The 16,363-nt window shown below is 42.1% G+C and overlaps 1 protein-coding gene across 2 annotated transcripts in view; it reads left to right on the plus strand.

The window, feature by feature from the left end:
- The first annotated feature begins 6,062 nt into the window (after positions 1-6,062).
- Positions 6,063-16,363, plus strand: part of LOC115157419 (serine/threonine-protein kinase STK11) — a 41,144-nt gene continuing 30,843 nt past the window's right edge. For both annotated transcript variants that reach the window (XM_029705647.1, XM_029705646.1), the window contains exons 1-3: positions 6,063-6,212; positions 7,567-8,538; positions 15,267-15,350. In XM_029705647.1, coding sequence (XP_029561507.1) covers positions 8,255-8,538; positions 15,267-15,350 — 368 coding nt within the window. In that variant the 5' untranslated portion in view covers positions 6,063-6,212; positions 7,567-8,254. The remainder of the gene's footprint in view (positions 6,213-7,566; positions 8,539-15,266; positions 15,351-16,363) is intronic.

The following is a 16,363-nucleotide window of genomic DNA, read 5'->3' on the forward strand; positions in this document are numbered from 1 at the left end:
TTTACGTAAGTACTTTACACAACTAGACAAACAATTTGAATGAAGATTTTTTTTAAATCAGTTTGAAGGTAATGAATGGCTTTGAAGTTAGTTATTTCTGTACATGGTTTTGCTGTGGTTGTTGTACATCGTAAATGTAAAATGCTTCACTGCAAACAATAAAAATATATACACTGAACAAAAATATAAATGCAACAGGCAAGAATTTCAAAGATTTTACTGAGTTACAGTTTCAGTCAATTGAAATAAATGCATTAGGCCCTATTGGATGGATTTCACATGACTGGGACTACAGATATGCATCTGTTGGTCACAGATACCTTAAAAAAAAATAGGGGCGTGGATGAGAACCAGTCAGTATCTGGTGTGACCACCATTCGACTCATGCAGCGACACATCTCTTTCGCATAGAGTTGATCAGGCTGTTGATTGTGGAATATTGTCCCACTCTTCAATGGCTGTGCGAAGTTGATGGATATTGACGGGAACTGGAACACGCTGTCGTACACGTCAATCCAGCGCATCCCAAACATGCTCAATGGGTGACATTTCTGGTATGCATGTAGGCCAATGAAGAAGTGGGAAATTTTAAGCTTCCAGGAATTTTGTGCAGATCCTTGTGACATGAGGCTGTGCATTATGCTGAAACATGAGGTGATGCCACGATGTTGGGCCTCAGGATCTCATCACGGTATCTCTATGCATTCAAATTGCCATTGATAAAATAGAATTGTGTTCGTTGTCCTTAGTTTATGCCTGCCCATACCATAACCCCACCAACACCATGGGGCGCTCTTTTCACAACATTAACATCAGCAAACCGCTCGCCCATACGACGCCATACACGACGGCTGCAGTTGTGAGGCCGGTTGGACATACTGCCAAATTCTCTAAAACAATGTTGGAGGCGGCTTATGGTAGATACATTAATCTTCAATTGTCTGGCAACAGCTCAGGTGGACATTACTGCAGTCAGCATGCAAATTGCATGCTCCCTCAAGACATGAGACATCTGTGGTATGCGACAAAACTGCACATTTTAAAGTGGCCTTTTATTGGCCCCAGCATAAGGTGCACCTGTGTAATGATCACGCTGTTTAAAATGCTTCTTGATATTCCACACCTGTCAGGTGGATGGATTATCTTGGCAAAGGAAAAATGCTCACTAACAGGGATGAAAACAAATTTGTGCTCAAAATTTGAGAAAAATAAGCTTTTTGTGCATATGGAACATTTGAGATATTTTATTTCAGCTCGTGAAACATGGGACCAACACTTTACATGTTGTGTTTATATTTTTGTTCAGTATATCTTGATTGTGTAGTAGTGGAGTATTTTTGTAGCTAATCAGTTCCCTCTGGTGTTGACTTGTGGAAAAACAGATTTTAGTCTATAATTTCAATTCGGGTAAACTCCAATTCCACAGTGTTGATCAGATAAATATATTTATTTACAAGATAAACTGAATGTCCATTACATAGTATGTCTAAAACACAGCCTTCTGTTAGTGAAAATGTTTCAACGAGCAAATAGCAAGTTTGTACTTGCAAGTAGCACATTTACATTATTGTACAGCATTGCAGGGGTGAAAAGAGAAATGGTTGAAATAAATGTATAATTAAGTAATAAGGCCCGAGGAGGTGTGGTATATGGCCAATATACCACGGCTAAGGGCTGTTCTTATGCGCAACGCAGAGTGCCTGGACACAGCCCTTAGCCGTGGTATATTGGCCATATATCACAAACCCCTGAGGTGTCTTATTGCTATTATAAACTAGTTACCAACGTAAATAGAACAGTAAAAATAAATGTTTTGTCATACCCATGGTATACAGTCTGAAATACCACAGCTGTGAGCCAATCAGCACTCAGGGCTCGAACCACCCAGTTTATAATGTGTAATAGAGGTACACCTGGGTCGCGTTCAGCAGTAGGCAACATTTTAAACATTCAAATAGAAATATACCATGTAGAACAAACATGCCTAAGACATGTAGAATAAGGAATCTCAATGGCTCTTTTCGTGGCATTTCTATCTGCAATGTTCGACAGTGTTTGGCTACTGAACGTGGCCCTGATGCCCATCTTATCCTGGGGGTTGAAGAGTTGATAACACCGGTAGGGTGTTCTCGAAAACCTGCAACCTCATCCAGAGGCGTCATGCCCATATGGGGCAAAGGGGCACATGCCTTCTCAGATTTGGCCTGTTTAAAAAATAATAAATACAGTTGAAGTCAGAAGTTTACATACACCTTAGCCAAATACATTTAATCTCAGTTTCACAATTCCTAACATTTTTAATCCAAGTAAAAATTCCCTGTCTTAGGTCAGTTAGGATCATCACTTTATTTTAAGAACTATAGTTTGGTAAGTCATTTGTTTCAATAAAGTCCTTCTTTATATCCCAAAAAAGTCAGTTTAGTTGGCGCGTTTGATTCAGTAATCCGCCCATTCCACTTGTTCAACATGCAGACAAAGGAATCCCAAAGGTTACCGGTAAACTTCGTCCAAACAAGTCAAACAACGTTTCTAATCAATCCTCAGGTACCCTAATATGTAAATGAACAATACATTTGAAGGCGGAATGTAGTATGCTCTATACCGGAGATAAATAACGAAGTGTGCGCCCTCATTCACGCGCGCATGAAGACTAGTCCTAACGAGGGACACCTTAGAAAAACAACAAATACTTGCTCATTTTTCAAAAAACAAGCCTGAAACCCTTTCTAAAGACTGTTGACATCTAGTGGAAGCCATAGAAACTGCAATCTGGGAGGAATTCCTTTGAATATCCCATAGACTAGCATTCAGAGTGTTTTCTATCCAATTCTACCAAGTATATGCATATCTTAGCTTCTGGGCCTGAGTAACAGGCAGTTTACTTTGGGCACGTCAGTCATCCGAACTTCAGAATACTGCCCCCTAGCCCAAAGAGGTTAACACTTTTGTGGTTACTACATGATTCCATATGTGATATTTTATAGTTGTGATGTCTTCACTACTATTCTACAATGTAGAAAATAGTAAAAAATCAAGAAAAACCCTTGAATGAGTAGGTGTTTCCAAACTTTTGAACGGTACTGTGTATTTTTATATATATATATAAAAATAAAAAATTGATGTATTTTTGGGGGGGTTGTTTCTCTGTGATTGATGATGGCCTCTCTTTTAAAATGCATATTCAACAACTTACAAAAAAATTGAAGCTGAAATTAGGATTTTATTTTAGGAATAAGGCTTGTTTTTCTTTTGAAGACAGAAGGAGGCTAGTATCAGCTACATTTATGCCTTTACTAGACTATGGGGATATTTTATATATGAATGCTTCCGCTCAGTGTTTTGAGATCAATTGACACCCTTTACCATGGCACTTTGAGATTTATTTTAAATTGCAAAACCCTTACGCACCACTGCACTTTGTATACCAGGGTTGGCTGGCCTTCTCTAGTCACTCGTAGGCTCAGTCACTGGTATACTTTTATTTACAAAGCCATTTTGGGTTTACTACCTTTTTATTTGGGCATTTTTATTGTTCAGAAATGTGGTGGGTACTCTCTTCGTTCGCGGGACTTTATCCTGCTAACTGTTCCAAATGTCCGAACTGAATTTGGTAAAAGGGCTTTTATGTACTCTGCGCCATCGTCTTGGAATGCCTTACAAAATACTTTTAAACTGGAAGAACTTGTCCTGATTGGTATTTTTAAATCACTGATGAATGATCTTGAGACTGATTCCCTGACATGTCAATGTTTTTAATTTGCTGTTTTTGATTTTGTTATATTCTTTGTTAATTCTATGGTTTTTACTAGATTAAGTGTAGTTTTTCATGTTGTTTGTCTGTAATTTTTGTAATGACTTGGCGCTGCCTATCTTGGCCAGGACGCTCTTGAAAATGAGATTTTAAATCTCAATGAGCCCTTCCTGGTTAAATAAAGGTTAAAACAAAAAGAAATAAAAAATAAAAAAAGTTATGCTGAAAAATACACTTTTTAAAACATTGAATTAACACTAGTGTAAAGTACTTAAATAGTTTTTTGGGGTATCTGTACTTTACTATTTTTGACTATGTTTAATTCACTACATGCCTAAAGAAAATGTTCTACTTTTTACTCCATACATTTTCTCTGACAACCAAAAGTACTCATTACAAATCACCAATAATCAAGAGAACATCCCTGGTTATCCTTACTGCCTCTGATCGGGCGGACTCACGAAACACAAATGCTTAGTTTGTAAATTATGTCCGAGTGTTTGAGTGTGCCCCTGGCTATCCGTAAAAAAAAAAAAATTAACTAGGGAATTTTAAACAATTTATACTTTTACTTTTGATACTTAAGTATATTTTAGCAATTGCATTGATTTTTGATACTTAAGTATATTTAAAACCAAATACTTTTACACTTTTACTTAAGTAGTATTTTACTGGGTGACTTTTACTTTTACTTGAGTTGTTTCTATTTAGGTATCTTTAATTTTACTCAAGTATGACAATTGGGTACTTTTTCGTCCACTGAGAATTAAGCATAATGATTATGGATCTAGATTGCAGGAAAAAGCTGTTTCAGGTGTTTTAAAAATGCCCAATGATCTTACTTCCGGACCACCCCCCCAGCCTTCCTCAAGTACTTTATGTCCCCTCAGATTTTTGGGGTGCATGACACCCCTGACCTCATCCTCACATGTACCCCTTACATCCAGGTATGGGGGGGGGGGGGTATCCTATAACTCCCAATTGATCAGCCCCAGCGTTTGGCAGCCACGGTGGTCCTCTAATGAGGAGGGTAACAGAGCTGTGAAATCAGAGCTTCAGTTTGATATTCCCTGGGGTTTACACTGGTTAAATATAACCCAGATCGGTCAGCTAAGCAAAAAATGGTTGGCCTCTGAGGCTGTGGTAGCTGGATACTTGTGTAGTGGGACAGGGTTGGCCAGTATGCAGTCAGTGCGGAAAGCAGGTCAACACCACTGACTGCACTGCTGTGACCTGACATAGGGCTGTGTTCAGGATTATCTAAAACTGAACATCAAGAATTACATCAACAGCAATTAAAGCACCCCTGGGTGTTTTTGTTTTCTTTTTTTGAGTGTCTGTATTCATATCAAATCAAATAAAATTGTATTTGTCACATGCACCAAATAGAACATTGCATCTAGAGCGAAATGCTTACTTAAAAGCCCTTAACCAACAATGCAGTTTTAAGAAAATAAGAGTTAAGAAAATATTTACTAAATAAAGTTACAAAAATAATTGTAAAAAGTCACACAATAAAATAACAATAATGAGGCTATATACAGCGGGGACCAGTACCGAGTCAATGTGCAGGGGTACAGATTAGTCGAGGTAATTTCTACATATAGGTAGGGGTAGAGTGACTATGCAAAGATGATAAACAGCGACTGGCGCAGTGGTCTAAGGCACTGTATCTCAGCGCTAGAGGCGTCACTACAGACCCTGCTTTGATTCCAGGCTGTATCACAACCGGCCATGATTGGGAGTCCCATAGGGCGGTGCACAATTGGCCCAGCGTTGTATGGGTTAGGGTTTGGCTGTCATTGTAAATAAGAATTAGTTCTTAACTGACTTGGCTAGTTAAATAAAGGATAAATAAAATAGCAGCAGTGTAAATACAAAGGGGCGGGGGGGGTCAATGCAAATAGTCCGGGTGGCCATTTGATTAATTGTTCAGCAGTGTTTTGGACCTAGACTTGGCGCTCCAGTACCGCTATCTTTAATTTGTGATTTGTTTAGAAGAAATAGATTACACCCTTACAGAACACATGAACACGTGCAATGTCTTTGGGAATTTTTATTTTATTTGTGGTGCTTTGATATGTGCATATTTGTGTCCCTAATCTGGCCTAGGTTGTTTAATTTGTTGCAGTGCTCAATTAGTTTTTCTTTAACCCCTAACAGTAGTTCTAGGACATATTAAAAGACAAAGTACATTTTGTGAAGGCTGTGAGTGTGAAATAATAATAAATAAAAAAAATTGTCTGGGACAATGTAGACGAGAGGTTGGCTTCATTTAACCGGAGCATATATACAGTACCTATTGATAGTCAATGGGCTGGAGAGAGGGGGAGGTAAACAAGATGGCGGCAACCTGATAGCAGCTGCATCAATAATAGTAAACCTCCTATTTATGCCGACAGAGACAAATAAAACACTACATAACGAACAGGACATCTGTCGATAGAGTCTGGATGTTAAGGTGAGACCCGTTACCACAAAATGCTGACATTTTGCTAGCATAACTACCATCCACTTTAATCTGTATTTAGCCGTTAGCTCCTGCCGGGTAGCTAGGTAGAAAGGATATAACGTCGTTACTATACTTCTTACTTGCTAGTAACTTTATTCGATTTTGAACATAGCATAACTACATAGCTAGCTAACGAAACACCCATTGCATACAGTTAGACGAGTTATCTGGTTAGCTAGAATGAAATTGTAAATTCGTGCGAGTGTTCGGGAAGATTGGAGTTAAGGTTTGACACCTAGATGAAATTAGTTTTATATAGGATATTCGGGGTTTTCTCTTGTCGATAGCTATTGAACCCAAACATGCCGTGACTATGAAGATGGTATATTCTGAATCGGGATGGATGAGAACAATTCACATCTTTAAAAAAATAATAGTATGATTTCAATCTTCCACAAAGCGTGCCATGACTGATAATGATATATTCTGAATCGGGAGGATGGTCAAAAATCCACAGGTTTTTGGCCTCCTGAGTGGCACAGCGGTCTAAGGCATTGCATCTCAGTGCAAGAGGTGTCACTACAGTCCCTGGTTTGAATCCAGGCTGTATCACATCCGGCTGTGATTGGGAGCCCCATAGGGCTGCACACAATTGGCCCAGCGTCGCCTGGGGTAGGATGTCATTGTAAGTAAGAATTTGTTCTTAACCGACTTTCCTAGTTGTTATATTTATTTATTTATTTCGGGGGAGGATTGAAAGCCTGAAGATAAAATAAAACTGTCCATCGTCCCCCGACTCATAGGGGGACACCTATTGAAATCTGAAATAGTCTAACAAGAGAATAGAGGTGTGGATTGTTCTCAATCCATCCCTGATTCAGAATATATCATTCATGCTTGGTTCAAAATTTATTGACGAGAGACCCGAATATCCAGTATAAAACACATTTTGCCTCTCCTAAGGTTGAGGTGTCAAAAGCGTGTTAGCCGGTTAACTACCTATAGTGAGTTGAAGGTAGCAAGCTAGCTACTGAAATAATCGTCAAAATGCATGAGGCTAACTCCGCTTGGTTGCATGCTTCTTTTTTTTTTAAATGTGCGACAGGCATTCACTGACTGAGTCGTGCAACAGAATCGGCTGTCATTCTCGATTAGTCCTTGTTTGCTTGCGTTCTGAAATATTGATCTTATGGTTTTAGTATTTTGACACCAGACCAGAAGTATCCTGAAATGCATAGCCAGCTTTGTGGACCTGTAGCTTTCACTCATTTCCTACAAAATGAACATTTAAAATGTTAGTAGGCAAATATCCCTTGATTGCTGAAAGATTTGTCTGTTGATTAGCTACATTTTTGACCCACAGGTTCTCTGGAGCAGTATCCTGAGTTGCCAACTGGGAAAGACTAGTGGACTCCATAGAAGCGCTGACAATAAATCTAGGACCCAGAGCATAAAGATACTAAAGACTGAAATAATTCATTTAGGTGTGATTTGAGTATTTATTGCATCTGCACTTAGATCAAGGCAAACCAATGGTGACCATGGATCGCTACAAGGTTCTATGGCCGTCATGCTTCACTTGACTTTGAAACAGGACTGGTTACCTCTCCCTCTGCATGTCGCCATCTCATATCAGATCACAGATGGAGGTGACATGGAGCTAAGCAGCGGAATGTAAACTCAGCCAGACGTCCCATTCTCTGCTCAGTAGCACCTTTCCCACAGCCTGAACTCTCCACAAATCTTTTCACCCTGGACCTTGGCATAGCTGGGTCTGAGTTAACTACCCCACACCAATCTGGAAACCTTTACAGCTAGCCTACATATTGTTCCCACGAACTGAAACTAACCTCTATGTTTACAGACCTACTCTATTACAATGTAAATGGTTTCTCTCAATGCCCATGCCAGGCTACAGCTGCAATGTCACTTAGTGTTTTCTAATTGAACTGTATCCCTAAGCCACCAGGATACACAGCCAAAGGCTTGAGGTCACAGTCCACTATATTGGACTGTCTGGAGCACGCTACAGTAACTAAGTTGATTTAACCATGAGTGTCGGGGAGCTGCAGCACCTGGACTATCTGACTGAGAATGAGCTGATGGGCATGGACACGTTCATCCACCGCATCGACTCCACAGAGGTGATATACCAACCGCGCAGGAAGAGGGCCAAGCTGATTGGGAAGTACCTGATGGGAGACCTGTTGGGAGAGGGCTCCTACGGTAAGGTGAAGGAGATGCTGGACTCTGACACGCTGTGTCGCAGGGCCGTCAAGATCCTCAAAAAGAAGAAGCTCAGAAGGATCCCCAATGGAGAGGCCAACGTGAAGAAGTAAGTAGTGGGGTTTTGGGAGGGAGGGAGGGAGGGAGGGAGGGACGGACGGACGGACGGTGGAAGGGAAAGAGGATGTGGTGGGTTGCTCTTGTGTCTGTGTGATTTTTCACTCTGTCTTCATTTGTCTCTTTCTTGCTCCCTCTCTCCTTCCCTCTGATTTGCACTCTTGGTCATGCATCGTCAAGCACAATTGATTAATGACTAATGTCACTGCTATTGGATGATTGTCTGGGTGTAACGCTTTTGATTGTCTCTGATTTATCTTAAGTGGCGTGCATAGCCTACTACTGTATTCACGCCTACAGTGTAGGTTTTCCCTACGGTGTCTCCCTCTGGTTTTCCCCCCCAGGGTGTCTCCCTCTGGTTTTCCCCCCCAGGGTGTCTCCCTCTGGTTTTCCCCCCCAGGGTGTCTCCCTCTGGTTTTCCACCCCAGGGTGTCTCCCTCTGGTTTTCCCCCCCAGGGTGTCTCCCTCTGGTTTTCCCCCCCACGGTGTATGTTTTCCCCCCAGGGTGTCTCCCTCTGGTTTCCCCCCCACGGTGTAGGTTTTCCCCCCCACGGTGTATGTTTTCCCCCCAGGGTGTCTCCCTCCGGTTTTATCCCCAGGGAGTCTCCCTCTGGTTTCCCCCCCACGGTGTATGTTTTCCCCCCAGGGTGTCTCCCTCCGGTTTTATCCCCAGGGTTTTCCCCCCATGGTGTAGGTTTTCCCCCCAGGGTGTAGGTTTCCCCCCCAGGGTGTCTCCCCCACGGTGTAGGTTTTATCCCCAGGGTGTCTCCCCCACGGTGTAGGCTTTCCCCCCACGGTGTAGGCTTTCCCCCCACGGTGTAGGCTTTCCCCCCACGGTGTAGGTTTTCCCCCCACGGTGTCTCCCCCACGGTGTAGGTTTTATCCCCAGGGTGTCTCCCCCACGGTGTAGGTTTTATCCCCAGGGTGTCTCCCCCGCGGTGTAGGTTTTATCCCCAGGGTGTCTCCCCCACGGTGTAGGTTTTATCCCCAGGGTGTCTCCCCCACGGTGTAGGTTTTATCCCCAGGGTGTCTCCCCCACGGTGTAGGTTTTATCCCCAGGGTGTCTCCCCCACGGTGTAGGTTTTATCCCCAGGGTGTCTCCCCCACGGTGTAGGTTTTATCCCCAGGGTGTCTCCCCTACGTTGTAGGTTTTCCCCCCAGGGTGTCTCCCCCACGGTGTAGGTTTTATCCCCAGGGTGTCTCCCCCACGGTGTAGGTTTTATCCCCAGGGTGTCTCCCCCACGGTGTAGGTTTTCCCCCCCAGGTTGTCTCCCCCACGGTGTAGGTTTTATCCCCAGGGTGTCTCCCCCACGGTGTAGGTTTTATCCCCAGGGTGTCTCCCCCACGGTGTAGGTTTTATCCCCAGGGTGTCTCCCTCCGGTTTTCCTCCCAGGGTGTCTCCCCTACGTTTTTCCCTACAAATGACTGACTATCGTCCCCCATGTTAAAAGTTAACACTTTGGATCTTTGTTTGCATCCCCCTCTTCCAATACATTCCTCTTCCACTACATTCCTCTTCCAATACATCCCCTTCCTTCCGCTCCTCCATACATGGCTGCGCCATAGTTGAAGATTTAAAGGCCTGCATCAGTGCAACCCTTCTTCCCATGATGAAAACACAGTAATGTTCTCCATTACTGTTCCCTCGTCCCTCGTCTCGTGTTTGTTTTGTTGAGCCGAACTCAGACGTTGCTCATTCATATTGGGCTTTCATTCTTACAGTGATCCATGTGTTTAAATATATGGCTTTGGTGTAGGCTTACCCCTCAGCCCTCCACTGGTTTTATTCCCAGCATCATTGTGACCCAGAACCACATACTTAAACTAGAGGTCGGCCGATTATGATTTTTCAACGCCGATACCGATTATTGGAGGACCTCAAAAAAACCGCTGCCGATTTATTTTCTCATTTTTATAATGACAATTACAACAATACTGAATGAACACTTATTTTAACTTAATATAATACATCAATAAAATCAATTTAGCCTCAAATAAATAATGAAATGCGTTCAATTTGGTTTAAATAATGCAAAACAAAGTGTTGGAGAAGAAAGTAAAAGTGCAATATGTGCCATGTAAGAAAGCTAATGTTTAAGTGCCTTGCTCAGAACATAGGAACATATGAAAGCTGGTGGTTCCTTTTAACATGAGTCTTCAATATTCCCAGGTAAGAAGTTTTAGGTTGTAGTTATTATATTATTATAGGACTATTTCTCTCTATGCGATTTGTATTTCATATACCTTTGACTATTGGATGTTCTTATAGGCACTTTAGTATTGCCAGTGTAACAGTATAGCTTCCGTCCCTCTCCTCGCTCCTACCTGGGCTCAAACCAGGAACACATCGACAACAGCCACCCTCGAAGCAGCGTTACCCATGCAGAGCAAGGGGAAAAAACTACTCCAAGTCTCAGAGCGAGTGACGTTTGAAACGCTATTAGCGTGCACCCGGCGAACTAGCTAGCCATTTCACATCGGTTACACCAGCCTAATCTTGGGAGTTGACAGGCTTGAAGGGGTGGAACGTTCCAACAGGAATCTGTTCCAAAAAACGTAAAGTAAAAGGTTGCCAACCAACAACGCATACAAAGTAGCAACGCATACAAACCTAGCCAACTAGCTGCCGAATAGGCATCAGCTCACCACGTAGCTTATTCTTAATGTTTGTCCATAGGCAAACAGACATGTGAGGACAGACATTTTTCGGAATAAACGTGATGAGTGAAAAACGCAATGAAATAGACCACTCCCTACCCGGTATCTTATTCTGCCGCTATACAACTTTGTATGCGTTGTTTTTTGGAAACCTTGTTATTTACAAAGTTTTTGGAATAGATTCCTGTTGGAACGTTCCACAAATTATACCCACCCAGGTTGAAGTCATAAACAGCGCAATGCTTGAAGCACAGCGAAGGGCTGTTTGAATGAATGCTTACGAGCCTGCTACCGCTCAGTCAGACTGCTCTATCAAATCATAGACTTAATTATAATATAATAAACACACAGAAATACCAGCCTTGGGTCATTAATATGGTCGAATCTGGAAACGATCATCTCGAAAACAACATTTTTTTTTTTTTCAGTGACATACGGAACCGTTCCGTATTTTATCTAACGGGTGACTAAGTCTAAATATTCCTGTTAGGCATTGATGTTTATGGTTAGGTACATTGGTGCAACGACAGTACTTTTTTCGCAAATGCGCTTGTTAAATCAACACCTGTTTGTCGAAGTAGGCTGTGATTCAATGAAAATTAACAGGCACCGCATCGATCATATGCAATGCAGGACACGTTAGATAAACTAGTAATATCATCAACCATGTGTAGTTAACTAGTGATTATGTTAAGATTGATAGTTTTTTATAAGTCTAATGCTAGCTAGCAACTTCCCTTTGCTTCTTGCTGCCCTCGCGTTACAGGTAGTCAGCCTGTTAATCCTTGTGGAGTGCAATGTAAGGCAGGTGGTTAGAGTGTTGGACTGGTAACCGAAAGTTGCAAAAACGAATCCCCCCTGAACAAGGCAGTTAACCCCCGTTTCTAGGCCATCATTGTAAATAAGAATGTGTCCTTAATCTGACTTGCCTAGTTAAATAAAGGTGTAAAAAAAATCAGCAAATCGGTGGCCAAAAATAACGATTACCGATTGTTATGAAAACGAGAAATCGGCCCTAATTAATCGGCCATTCCGATTTAATCGGTCGACCTCTAACTTAAACATCCTCTCTAATGGAGACTGAAGTTGTATGCCCATTGTTTATTTCCTTGATTGTTCTCTTTCTTCTCTCTCAATTCAAATGGCTTTATTGGCATGGGAAACATTGTCAAAGCAAGTGAAATAGATAATAAACAAACATTACTCTCACAAGTTCCAAAGGAATAGACATTTCATTTTCTCTCTCTCTCTCCTCAGTCTCTTTCTATAAATAGTTTTCCTCTCCATCCTCCCTTTCACAGGGACCGCCAAGGTTTTAATCACACAATGGAGTTTATTTAATATTCTCCTGTGATGTGCAAGCTAACTGTCAAATGATTTCCCATCGAGGGAAAGTGTTTTAGAGAGATGGATGAACAACTTAGTTGCTTTACTGTGACTCGCAGGGTCTCAGTACATATTTGAGGCTTTTTGTAGGAAACCTTTGCTGTAACAGTGCACGTTTTTATTGGTTTGGGTTGCAAGTTCTGGTTTGATTCAATTGGACTCTTTTGAATGTGATTACACTGACTTGATTATGTTAAAATGTTGTCTAGGCTACCCACTGCCAGTGTTATGGAGAATGCAATGCTCTGTCTTGCATCATACTCACACCCTCTTTATCTAAACAAAGCTTGGCCTAATACTAAGCCACCTCCTATGAGTCAGGGTGAGAGTTGTTGTGTAACCTACATGCTGGAGTTTCTCACACTGTTTTGGTGGAAACAGACTAGTACGTCTGTAATATGTTTGTGCATGTCTGTGTAGGTGGGCCCTATCCTATGGGTTTGAGCCTGTGTGAGAGCCATCCCTAGCCTTATAAGGCTCTGGATGCCACAACAGTACCACCCTTAGCCCCTCTCCTGTCTCTCTACACTCACAGCAGCCATCGCTTAGCATTCTTGTCTGCCAAACACTTCCTTCTTACACTGCCCGGGGTTACCACGGGGATAGGTACACTCACACTATGACCACTCCTGTTGCTTGGGCAATGCCTCTGGAATGCTGAGCCCTGGTTTGGAATGCCACACACACACACACACACACACACACACACACATCCCTCTGAACTAGAACTCCTGAGCGGGGGAGGTGTGTTAATTGAGTGATTTCATTGGACGACTAGCATGTAAAATTCAACAAGTTTGTCATCATAATGAATTAACCGAGAAGGTAATGCAGCTGTAGAATGTAGCCGAAGCCATGTCGAAGCTATTTGTGTAGTCAGTCGATAAATAGTAAACAAGTTTTGTAAAGGTGCAGGTTTCCATCCTCCTGGTCCATCCCACAGAGGGATATTGTATCCACTGCAGATACTCTCTCTATGCAGCAGACACAATGCTTTTAGACAGCAAAAAGCTGACGCTCTGATTTCTGTATTTTCCTAGAAAACAGCAGTGCTGCTCACTCTTGTTGAATGTGGAATGTTTTTACCCTTGAATGGGATAGATGATGCTGCAGAGGTTTATCATTTGCCTTTTTAGTACTAGGAAGTGAAGTGACCACAATTCTCATACACATAGGCTTATATTTACAGCACCGATGGTAAAGCGAAACAATAACTAATTTTGATTGGTCGTGCTGCTCTTTACTAGTATGACTAAAGTCAGTTTTCTTTTCCCTGACTGTTAAATGTCCTCCATGACATGTGTGCAATACATTGTCTTTTGCAATAGTGTTAGTCCAGTTTGATGTGTGTGGCAGTGTGCATGTGGGATGTCTCTCTCACTCTGTCAGTAGTGATGCAGTAGTAGTGTGTAAAGCAGAGGACTGGGCCAGCCTGTGACTGCAGGCTAAGATGACATAAACGGGCACCATACAGAGTGAGCTACAGTACAGTGTATAGATTGTTTGTTTGAGAGACTGACAGTTCAGACTAGAGAAAGAGGGCGTGTGCGTTCGTGTCCTACAGTGGGGCGCAGGGGTCCCCCCTCTATTTTAATGGAACTCAGTCCGGCTTTAAACTTACTCTTGAAAGTTGTAATAGTAGAATGCACAAAGTGCAATATAGAAATTGTGTAGTGTCATGTCCATCATTACAGACCTCAGAGATATTTCTAGTCAGAAAGGTGCAGATCAACTAGCCCATGTTAGATCACATTTGAATTATTTTGGGTTTTTAGCCCATAGATATAGTTGTAATTTTAGTCGCTCAAATATTCCATGAATACACATTAGACATGGCAATATGTATAGAATTGCAAGAAATTAGCTTTAAAAATGCTACATTTTCTTTGTGTAGAATGGCAGGAAATAAGCTTTAAACCTGCTAAATTCTCTCCAACTACAGGGGTGTGAACAGTCAGTCTTGAACAGTGCTTGTGCCCATAGATGTGGTGTGTACAGGGGGTGTTCCCCAATGCTGGAAGGGGGGCCCCCGAGTGGGAAAGTTAGTGAATCCTTGCCCTACATGGCGCTTCAATACACCGTGGGCATCCCCATGCTGTGCAGTGAAACGCTGGCTTAATTCACTTATTACAAGACGTAAGATTACCCTAAGAGGAGAAAATGTACTCATGAAAATTCCCTTTCAAATGTAGCCGACATTTCCTTCCTTCCCATTTGAATGGCATGGTTAATTTAAACACCTAGAGGATTCATTTTAAAAACCAGGCCACTATGGGGATGTTCTCTGTGATCTAGACTAAAACGTATACACACTGCTGTATGTGTGCGCTAGCCCTTCATGCAGTGGCTGTATTCATTAGTGGCAGGCAGGCAACTCTGTAGCAGCTCTCAGATGAATGTGGAGTCTCCTGGGGGTGTGGTGGTGCTGGGGGGGTTACTCTAAACTCCCTTTCCAAGGTCAGTTCACAGATCTGTGTCTATACTGAGCTTGTTGCTATAGCTACCCTAATGCGTCATTCCTGTTTCCTTTCTCATTTATTTTTCAGATTTGTAATATTTAGGCAAAGACTGTAAAGTCACACTCTGTTCATCTTACAATGTGATTTTAATTTGTTTTATTTCACCAATGTTTTAGTTGTGATGGATGGTGGAATTTGTAACTTGTTTGTGTTTCAGGGAGATCCAGCTGCTCCGGAGACTTCAGAACAAAAATGTGATCCATTTGGTGGACGTGTTGTACAATGAAGAGAAGCAGAAAATATATTCTTTCTTCCTGTGTGTGTACATTTTAAGCACCATTAGTGTGTGTGTGTGGAATGTTTGTAAATTGATGAGGGTGGAAAGATTTCCTTATGAATTGTCTACTGCCCTACTTCCTCTCTGTTGAAGTGAACTCTGACACTGTGCAGGCTCTCCTAGCTGTGTGTGCGCCCCTCTAGCCTGCAGCAATGGAGAGAATCTTGATGCAGACATAACTAAGCAGCTGATACTGTCATGCCCAGGCATTGCCTCTGCACACACTCTCCTCCTCTCTGTCTGCACATGCTCTTACTCGTCCTTTCTCTGTCTGCAAACGTTCTTGCTCCTCCTCTCACTGTCTGCACACACTCTTGCTCCTCCTCTCTGTCTGCACACACTCTTGCTCCTCCTCTCTGTCTGCACACACTCTTGCTCTATCTCCCCATCTTACATTTACATGTTAGTCTTTTAACAGATGCTCTCATCCAGAGTGATTTACTTAGTGCATTCATCTTAAGGTGACTAGGTGAGACAACCACATCAGTCACTCTTCTGTTTCATCCCACTTCTCTTCCCATATCATATCAACCTAGAGGTTTTCTTGCTAAGTTGATATCACATTGATTATTTGCCAAACGATTATACAGCTGCGGCCAAATATATTGGCACCCTTGCACTTTTCTTAAAGGGATACTTCGGGATTTTGGCAATTAATGATATACTTCCCAAGAGTCTCTTTAGTGTAATGACTGAAAGGCTGTAGACTTCCAGTCATTTCTCTAATGCTAGTTAAAATTTGAGCTAACGCTGGATAGCTACTTCTTTCAAACTGCATGAGACATAAAAATGGTATCCAAGAGTTTTTCTGCCTCTGGGGAAGTAAATAAAAAGCTTCAATGCCACAAGCCAGAAGTATGCCTTATAATAATTTGGTCACCACACCTTGTTAATGGATTTTCAACATGGCAGAACCACCTTTTTCTAAACTTTGATTGGCACCCCAGAGATAGCAAAAAACTGTGCAACCAAGTACT

This window comes from Salmo trutta, chromosome 21 (genome assembly GCF_901001165.1).
Source record: "Salmo trutta chromosome 21, fSalTru1.1, whole genome shotgun sequence".
Lineage (NCBI taxonomy): Eukaryota > Metazoa > Chordata > Actinopteri > Salmoniformes > Salmonidae > Salmo > Salmo trutta.